Source organism: Oncorhynchus kisutch, unplaced genomic scaffold (assembly GCF_002021735.2).
Source record: "Oncorhynchus kisutch isolate 150728-3 unplaced genomic scaffold, Okis_V2 scaffold3689, whole genome shotgun sequence".
In the NCBI taxonomy this organism is placed as follows: domain Eukaryota; kingdom Metazoa; phylum Chordata; class Actinopteri; order Salmoniformes; family Salmonidae; genus Oncorhynchus; species Oncorhynchus kisutch.
This window is the reverse complement of record NW_022265634.1, coordinates 307,765-318,212: the sequence shown is the minus strand read 5'-3', so window position 1 is coordinate 318,212 and position 10,448 is coordinate 307,765. Positions and strand designations below refer to the sequence as shown.

The 10,448-nt window shown below is 42.3% G+C and overlaps 1 protein-coding gene across 1 annotated transcript in view; it reads right to left on the bottom strand.

Annotated features, from left to right (window-relative positions):
• Positions 1–3,989: 3,989 nt before the first annotated feature.
• Positions 3,990–10,448, bottom strand: part of LOC109887039 (guanine nucleotide-binding protein G(I)/G(S)/G(O) subunit gamma-13-like) — a 30,801-nt gene continuing 24,342 nt past the window's right edge. The window contains exon 3 of the mRNA XM_031820821.1: positions 3,990–4,388. Coding sequence (XP_031676681.1) covers positions 4,283–4,388 — 106 coding nt within the window. The 3' untranslated portion in view covers positions 3,990–4,282. The remainder of the gene's footprint in view (positions 4,389–10,448) is intronic.

Sequence of the window (10,448 nt, the reverse complement as noted above, 5' to 3'; positions counted from 1 at the left end):
TAACAATAACAATAATAATAACAATAACAATAACAATAATAACAATAACAATAATAATAATAATAATAACAATAATAATAACAATAACAATAACAATAATAATAATAACAATAATAATAACAATAACAATAATAATAACAATAACAATAACAATAACAATAATAATAACAATAACAATAATAATAATAATAATAACAACAATAATAACAATAACAATAATAATAATAATAATAATAACAATAATAATAACAATAACAATAACAAAATAACAATAACAATAATAATAATAATAATAACAACAATAATAATAATAACAATAACAATAATAATAACAATAACAATAATAATAACAATAACAATAACAATAATAACAATAACAATAATAATAACAATAACAATAATAATAACAATAACAATAACAATAATAACAATAACAATAATAATAATAATAATAATACAATAATAATAATAATAACAATAACAATAACAATAATAATAACAATAATAATAATAATAATAATAATAATAACAATAACCATAATAATAGCAATAATATAATAATAATAATAATAACAATAATAATAACAATAATAATAATAACAATAATAATAACAATAATAATAACCATAACAATAATAATAACAATAACGATAATAATAACAATAACAATAACAATAACAATCCTGTTCCACAGCAATCTCATCACAAGGAAACAACACGTCTAGACGGTTCCACGGGTTCTAGTTGTGGTAAATTTAATAAAAAACACAGACCCAGTCCGGTCCACATAGCAACGTAAATAATAGAAACCAACGCTTCTATTCTGCCCAAACCGGGGTTTGTGACCTTTCACCCTTTTTCATAGCAGGAAGTTGTTTCTTAGACAAACACACACACACACACAACACACACGCACACACACACACACACACACACACTGATTCATTTGTAAATGGGGAGGGTCCGGGGAACATTTTCAGTAGCCTAGGGTCAGGGGAACATTTTCAGTAGCCTAGGGTCAGGGGAACATTTTCAGTAGCCGAGGGTCAGGGGAACATTTTCAGTAGCCGAGGGTCAGGGGAACATTTTCAGTAGCCTAGGGTCAGGGGAACATTTTCAGTAGCCTAGGGTCAGGGGAACATTTTCAGTAGCCGAGGGTCAGGGGAACATTTTCAGTAGCCGAGGGTCAGGGGAACATTTTCAGTAGCCGAGGGTCAGGGAAACATTTTCAGTAGCCGAGGGTCAGGGGAACATTTTCAGTAGCCGAGGGTCCAGGGAAATGTTGTCCCTGGCAACTTTTAATCGTTTTTAAATTGCAAAAAAGTTACAATTATTTTTCATACCACGATACCACACACACACACACACACACACGTTAAAACACACATGCTGGGGCCGAGTGATGGTCAGTAATATTGAAGATCTAACCTCAGGCTGCCTCATGGTTCATTCTCATGGTTCAATCCTCAGGGTTCCATTCTTGGTACCACCCTCATGTTCCATCATCATGGTTCCACTCTCAATGGTTCCATTCTCATGGTTCCATCCTCATGGATCTATTCCCATTGTTCCATCCTCATGGTTCCATTCTCTGGTTTCACCCTCATGGTTTCCGTTCTCATGGTTCCATCCTCATGGTTCCGTTCTCATGGTTCCACCCTCATGGTTCCATTCTCATGTTCCATCCCCACTGTTCCATCCTCATGGTTCCATTCCCTTGGTACCACCCTCATGGTTCCATCATCATGGTTCCACCCTCATGGTTCCACTCTCATGGTTCCACCCTCATGGTTCCATCCTCATGGTTCCATTCATCATGGTTCCATTCTCATGGTTCCACCCTCATGGTTCCACCCTCATGGTTCCATTCCCATTGTTCCATTCTCATGGTTCCACCCTCATGGTTCCATTCTCATGGTTCCATCCTCATGGTTCCACCCTCATGGTTCCATCCTCATGGTTCCATTCTCATGGTTCCATCCTCATGGTTCCATTCTCATGGTTCCACCTTCATGGTTCCATCCTCATGGTTTCCACCCTCATGGTTCCATCCTCATGTTTCCACCCTCATGGTTCCATTCCATTGGTTCCATCCTCATGGTTCCATTCTCATGGTTCCATCCTCATGGTTCCATCCTCATGGGTTCCACCCTCATGGTTCCATCCTCATGGTTCCACCCTCATGGTTCCATCACCCATGTCCACCCTCATGGTTCCATTCTCATGTTCCACCCTCATGGTTCCATTCTCATGGTTCCACCCTCATGGTTCCGTTCTCATGGTTCCATTCCCATGGTTCCACCCTCATGGTTCCATTCTCATGGTTCCACCCTCATGGTTCCATTATCATGGTTCCATTTCCATCCTCATGGTTCCATTCTCATGGTTCCATTCCCATGGTTCCACCCTCATGGTTCCATCCTCATGGTTCCAACCCTCATGGTTCCATTTCCCATGGTTCCATTCTCATGGTTCCATCCTCATGGTTCCATTCTCATGGTTCCACCCTCATGGTTTCCATCCTCATGGTTCCACCCTCATGGTTCCATTCCCATGGTTCCATTCTCATGTTCACCCTCATGGTTCCATTCTCATGGTTCCACCCTCATGGTTCCGTTCTCATGGTTCCATTCCATGGTTCCACCCTCATGGTTCCATTCTCATGGTTCCACCCTCATGGTTCCATTATCATGGTTCCATTTCCATCCTCATGGTTCCATTCTCATGGTTCCATTCCCATGGTTTCAACCCTCATGGTTCCATTCTCATGGTTCCATTCCCATGGTTCCACCCTCATGGTTCCATTCTCATGGTTCCATTCCATGGTTCCATTCTCATGGTTCCATTCCCATGGTTCCACCCTCATGGTTCCATTCCCATGGTTCCATTCTCATGGTTCCGTTGTCATGGTTCCATTCCCATGGTTCCATTCTCATGGTTCCATTCTCATGGTTCTACCCTCATGGTTCCATTCCCATGGTTCCATCCTCATGGTTCTACCCTCATGGTTCCATTCCCATGGTTCCATTCTCATGGTTCCATCCTCATGGTTCTACCCTCATGTTCCATTATCATGGTTCCATCCTCATGGATCCATTCTCATGGTTCCATCCTCATGTTAAGGAGGACTGTGGAAAAGGCAATAGAGATGGTTCGTGGTAAGGAGGGGCCAGTACTGTTGTTGTTGTTGTTGTTGTTGTTGGGGGGGGGGGGGTGGATAGACAACAACATGACCACCGTGCGGAGAGAGCTTATCAATAAATACATCAATAAATAAAACAAAGCATCATCAATAATTTAATAAGTTAAAGGGGCTCGTCTGTACAGTGTGTCAACAGGGGGTGTGTGTGTGTGTTCTGCCAGTGACAGTATAACTAATCCTCAGCAACCACAGAGCAGTCAGACAGAGAGCAGACAGACAGAGAGAAGCATTAAGCCTAATTTACAACTTCCTCTTCAAATCCAACGTCCTCTCCAGTCCGTGTCCTCATCGCTAACTGACTGGACACATTCTGTTCTAATGGACCTAGAGGATGGTGTAGACTAGCTGACTGGCTGACTGGCTGGCTGACTGACTGACTGGCTGACTGGCTGACTGGCTGACTGACTGGCTGGCTGACTGGCTGACTGACTGGCTGTCTGACTGGCTGACTGGCTGACTGGCTGCCTGGCTGACTGACTGGCTGACTGGCTGACTGACTGACTGACTAGCTTACTGACTAGCTGACTGGCTGTCTGACTGGCTGTCTGACTGGCTGACTAGCTGATTGACTGACTGACTGACTGACTGGCTGAGTGAGTGACTGAGTGAGTGACTGAGTGAGTGACTGAGTGACTGAGTGAGTGACTGAGTGACTGAGTGAGTGACTGAGTGACTGAGTGAGTGGCTGAGTGACTGAGTGAGTGACTGAGTGAGTGGCTGAGTGACTGAGTGAGTGACTGAGTGAGTGACTGAGTGAGTGGCTGAGTGACTGAGTGAGTGACTGAGTGAGTGACTGAGTGAGTGACTGAGTGAGTGACTGAGTGACTGAGTGAGTGGCTGAGTGACTGAGTGAGTGACTGAGTGAGTGACTGAGTGACTGAGTGACTGGCTGCATATATACACTTCATATCAACATCAACATGAATATTAAAGGTAATCTGTGATGCATCAACGTGGCTGAAACTAGCAGGGGGGGGGTCTGGACATCAGCTGTTGTACATTCATGGTGGGGGGGGCGAGTGCTGTCCTGCCATGCCCCACCAGGCTGGGGTCAGAGGTCATGGCAGGGTCAGGGGTCGTCTACAACAGGACACACTTTCCCTTTTCCACCCAGGGGTTGTTCTTCATGAGCTCAGGGTTCAGGAAGGGGTCCTCAGGTACCCCGTCCTCGATCCACTTCACCATGCTGAGGAGAGACAGATGTACTGTTAACACACACACATCTCCAGGGAGAGAGAGAGAGAGAGAGAGAGAGAGAGAGAGAGAGAGAGAGAGAGAGAGAGAGAGAGAGAGAGAGAGAGAGAGAGAGAGAGAGAGAGAGAGAGAGAGAGAGAGAGAGAGAGAGAGAGAGAGAGAGAGAAGAGGAGAGGGAGAGGGAGAGAGAGAGGAGAGGAAGAGAGAGAGAAGAGGCGAGAAGGAGAGAGAGAGGACAGAGAGAGAACAGAGAGAGAAACAGAGAGAGAGAGAGACAGATGTCCTGTTAACACACACACATCTCCAGGGAGAGCGAGAGAGAGAGGGAGAGGGAGAGGGAGAGAGAGAGAGAGAGAGAGAGAGAGAGGGAGAGAGAGACAGAGAGACAGAGAGAGACAGAGGGAGAAACAGAGAGAGAGAGAGAGACAGATGTACTGTTAACACACCACACATCTCCCAGGGAGAGAGAGACAGAGAGAGAAAAACAGAGACAGAGAGAAAGACAGAGAGAGAGATAATATAATGCCATCAGTTGTGTTATCATCTCATTATCATGACCAGTCAGTTTGTCGTTATCATCAGTTTATAATGACCAGTCAGTTGTGTTATCCATCTCATTATAATGACCAGTCAGTTGTGTTATCCATCTCATTATAATGACCAGTCAGTTGTGTTATCCATCTCATTATAATGACCAGTCAGTTGTGTAATCCATCTCATTATAGTGACCAGTCAGTTGTGTTATCCATCTCATTCTAATGCCATGTACCAGTCAGTTGTGTTATCCATATCATTATAATGACCAGTCAGTTGTGTTATCCATCTCATTATAATGTCATGTACCAGTCAGTTGTGTAATCCATCTCATTATAATGACCAGTCAGTTGTGTTATCCATCTCATTATAATGACCAGTCAGTTGTGTAATCCATCTCATTATAATGACCAGTCAGTTGTGTTATCCATCTCATTATAATGACCAGTCAGTTGTGTTATCTATCTCATTATAATGACCAGTCAGTTGTGTTATCCTTCTCATTATAATGAACCAGTTCAGTTGTGTTATCCATCTCATTATAATGTCATGTACCAGTCAGTTGTGTTATCCATCTCATTATAATGACCAGTCAGTTGTGTTATCCATCTCATTATAATGACCAGTCAGTTGTGTTATCCTTCTCATTATAATGACCAGTCAGTTGTGTTATCCATCTCATTATAATGTCATGTACCAGTCAGTTGTGTTATCCATCTCATTATAATGACCAGTCAGTTGTGTTATCCATCTATTTATAATGACCAGTCAGTTGTGTTAACCATCTATTTATAATGACCAGTCAGTTGTGTTATCCATCTCATTATAATGACCAGTGAGTTGTGTTATCCTTCTCATTATAAAGACCCGTCAGTTGTGTTATCCATCTCATTATAATGACCAGTCAGTTGTGTTACCCATCTCATTATAATGACCAGTCAGTTGTGTTATCCATCTCATTATAATGACCAGTCAGTTGTGTTATCCATCTCATTATAATGACTAGTCAGTTGTGTAATCCATCTCATTATAATGACCAGTCAGTTGTGTTATCCATCTCATTATAATGACCAGTCAGTTGTGTTATCCATCTCATTATAATGACCAGTCAGTTGTGTTATCTATCTCATTATAATGACCAGTCAGTTGTGTTATCTATCTCATTATAATGACCAGTCAGTTGTGTTATCTATCTCATTATAATGACCAGTCACTTGTGTTATCCATCTCATTATAATGTCATGTACCAGTCAGTTGTGTTATCCATCTCATTATAATGACCAGTCAGTTGTGTTATCCATTTATTTAAAATGACCAGTCAGTTGTGTTATCCATCTATTTATAATGACCAGTCAGTTGTGTTATCCATCTCATTATAATGACCAGTCAGTTGTGTTATCCTTCTCATTATAATGACCAGTCAGTTGTGTTATCTATCTCATTATAATGACCAGTCAGTTGTGTTATCTATCTCATTATAATGACCAGTCAGTTGTGTTATCCATCTCATTATAATGTCATGTACCAGTCAGTTGTGTTATCCATCTCATTATAATGACCAGTCAGTTGTGTTATCCATCTATTTAAAATGACCAGTCAGTTGTGTTATCCATCTATTTATAATGACCAGTCAGTTGTGTTATCCATCTCATTATAATGACCAGTCAGTTGTGTTATCCATCTCATTATAAAGACCAGTCAGTTGTGTTATCCATCTCATTATAATGACCAGTCAGTTGTGTTATCCATCTCATTATAATGACCAGTCAGTTGTGTTATCCATCTCATTATAATGACCAGTCAGTTGTGTAATCCATCTCATTATAATGACCAGTCAGTTGTGTTATCCTTCTCATTATAAAGACCAGTCAGTTGTGTTATCCATCTCATTATAATGACCAGTCAGTTGTGTTATCCATCTCATTATAATGACCAGTCAGTTGTGTTATCCATCTCATTATAATGACCAGTCAGTTGTGTTATCCTTCTCATTATAATGACCAGTCAGTTGTGTTATCTATCTCATTATAATGACCAGTCAGTTGTGTTATCTATCTCATTATAATGACCAGTCAGTTGTGTTATCCATCTCATTATAATGTCATGTACCAGTCAGTTGTGTTATCCATCTCATTATAATGACCAGTCAGTTGTGTTATCCATCTATTTAAAATGACCAGTCAGTTGTGTTATCCATCTATTTATAATGACCAGGTCAGTTGTGTTATCCTTCTCATTATAAAGACCAGTCAGTTGTGTTATCCATCTCTCATTATAATGACCAGTCAGTTGTGTTATCCATCTCATTATAATGACCAGTCAGTTGTGTTATCCATCTCATTATAATGACCAAGTCAGTTGTGTAATCCATCTCATTATAATGACCAGTCAGTTGTGTAATCCATCTCATTATAATGACCAGTCAGTTGTGTTATCCATCTCATTATAATGACCAGTCAGTTGTGTTGTCCATCTCATTATAATGACAGTCAGTTGTGTTTATCCTTCTCATTTAATGACCATGTCAGTTGTGTAATCCACCTCATTATTAATGCCATCTACCAGTCAGATGTGTTATCCATCTCATTATAATGACCAGTCAGTTGTGTTATCCATCTCATTATAATGACCAGTCAGTTGTGTTATCCCATCTCATTAAATGACCAGTCAGTTGTGTTATCCATCTCATTATAAATGCCATGTACCAGTCAGTTGTGTTATCCATCTCATTATAATGACCAGTCAGTTGTGTTATCCATCCTCATTATAAAGACCAGTCAGTTGTGTTATCCATCTCATTATAATGACCAGTCTGCTGTGTAGCTGTTAGAGGTGTGTATCAGTCTGTTGTGTAGCTGGTAGAGGTGTGTATCAGTCTGTTGTGTAGCTGGTAGAGGTGTGTATCAGCCTGTTGTCTAGCTGGTAGAGGTGTGTATCAGTCTGTTGTGTAGCTGGTAGAGGTGTGTATCAGTCTGTTGTGTAGCTGGTAGAGGTGTGTATCAGTCTGTTGTGTAGCTGGTAGAGGTGTGTATCAGTCTGTTGTGTAGCTGGTAGAGGTGTGTATCAGTCTGTTGTGTAGCTGGTAGAGGTGTGTATCAGTCTGTTGTGTAGCTGGTAGAGGTGTGTATCAGTCTGTTGTGTAGCTGGTAGAGGTGTGTATCAGTCTGGTGTGTAGCTGGTAGAGGTGTGTATCAGTCTGTTGTGTAGCTGGTAGAGGTGTGTATCAGTCTGTTGTGTAGCTGGTAGAGGTGTGTATCAGTCTGTTGTGTAGCTGGTAGAGGTGTGTATCAGCCTGTTGTCTAGCTGGTAGAGGTGTGTATCAGTCTGTTGTGTAGCTGGTAGAGGTGTGTATCAGTCTGTTGTGTAGCTGGTAGAGGTAGAGGTGTGTATCAGTCTGTTGTGTAGCTGGTAGAGGTGTGTATCAGTCTGTTGTGTAGCTGGTAGAGGTGTGTATCAGTCTGTTGTGTAGCTGGTAGAGGTGTGTATCAGTCTGTTGTATAGCTGGTAGAGGTAGAGGTGTGTATCAGTCTGTTGTGTAGCTGGTAGAGGTAGAGGTGTGTATCAGTCTGGTGTGTATCAGTCTGTTGTGTAGCTGTAGAGGTGTGTATCAGTCTGTTGTGTAGCTGGTAGAGGTGTGTATCAGTCTGTTGTGTAGCTGGTAGAGGTGTGTATCAGTCTGTTGTGTAGCTGGTAGAGGTGTGTATCAGTCTGTTGTGTAGCTGGTAGAGGTGTGTATCAGTCTGTTGTGTAGCTGGTAGAGGTGTGTATCAGTCTGTTGTGTAGCTGGTAGAGGTGTGTATCAGTCTGTTGTGTAGCTGGTAGAGGTGTGTATCAGTCTGTTGTGTAGCTGGTAGAGGTGTGTATCAGTCTGTCGTGTAGCTGGTAGAGGTAGAGGTGTGTATCAGTCTGTTGTGTAGCTGGTAGAGGAAGAGGTGTGTATCAGTCTGTTGTGTAGCTGGTAGAGGTGTGTATCAGTCTGTTGTGTAGCTGGTAGAGGTGTGTATCAGTCTGTTGTGTAGCTGGTAGAGGTGTGTATCAGTCTGTTGTGTAGCTGGTAGAGGTGTGTATCAGTCTGTTGTGTAGCTGGTAGAGGTGTGTATCAGCCTGTTGTCTAGCTGGTAGAGGTGTGTATCAGTCTGTTGTGTAGCTGGTAGAGGTGTGTATCAGTCTGTTGTGTAGCTGGTAGAGGTAGAGGTGTGTATCAGTCTGTTGTGTAGCTGGTAGAGGTGTGTATCAGTCTGTTGTGTAGCTGGTAGAGGTGTGTATCAGTCTGTTGTGTAGCTGGTAGAGGTGTGTATCAGCCTGTTGTCTAGCTGGTAGAGGTGTGTATCAGTCTGTTGTGTAGCTGGTAGAGGTGTGTATCATTCTGTTGTGTAGCTGGTAGAGGTGTGTATCAGCCAATTGTTGTCTAGCTGGTAGAGGTGTGTATCAGTCTGTTGTGTAGCTGGTAGAGGTGTGTATCAGTCTGTTGTGTAGCTGGTAGAGGTGTGTATCAGTCTGTTGTGTAGCTGGTAGAGGTGTGTATCAGTCTGTTGTGTAGCTGGTAGAGGTGTGTATCAGTCTGTCGTGTAGCTGGTAGAGGTAGAGGTGTGTATCAGTCTGTTGTGTAGCTGGTAGAGGTAGATGTGTGTATCAGTCTGGTGTGTAGCTGGTAGAGGTGTGTATCAGTCTGTTGTGTAGCTGGTAGAGGTGTGTATCAGTCTGTTGTGTAGCTGGTAGAGGTGTGTATCAGTCTGTTTGTGTAGCTGGTAGAGGTGTGTATCAGTCTGTTGTGTAGCTGGTAGAGGTGTGTATCAGTCTGTTGTGTAGCTGGTAGAGGTAGTGTATCAGTCTGTTGTGTAGCTGGTAGAGGTGTGTATCAGTCTGTTGTGTAGCTGGTAGAGGTGTGTATCAGCCTGTTGTCTAGCTGGTAGAGGTGATGTATCAGTCTGTTGTGTAGCTGGTAGAGGTGTGTATCAGTCTGTTGTGTAGCTGGTAGAGGTAGAGGTGTGTATCAGTCTGTTGTGTAGCTGGTAGAGGTGTGTATCAGTCTGTGTGTAGCTGGTAGAGGTGTGTATCAGTCTGTCGTGTAGCTGGTAGAGTAGAGGTGTGTATCAGTCTGTTGTGTAGCTGGTAGAGGTAGAGGTGTGTATCAGTCTGTTGTGTAGCTGGTAGAGGTGTGTATCAGTCTGTTGTGTAGCTGGTAGAGGTGTGTATCAGTCTGTTGTGTAGCTGGTAGAGGTGTGTATCAGTCTGTTGTGTAGCTGGTAGAGGTGTGTATCAGTCTGTTGTGTAGCTGGTAGAGGTGTGTATCAGTCTGTTGTGTAGCTGGTAGAGGTGTGTATCCAGTCTGTTGTGTAGCTGGTAGAGGTGTGTATCAGCTGTTTGTAGCTGGTCAGAGGTGTGTTCAGCTGTCGTGTAGCTGGTAGAGGTAGAGGTGTGTATCAGTCTGTTGTGTAGCTGGTAGAGGTAGAGGTGTGTATCAGTCTGTTGTGTAGCTGGTAGAGGTGTGTATCAGTCTGTTGTGTAGCTGGTAGAG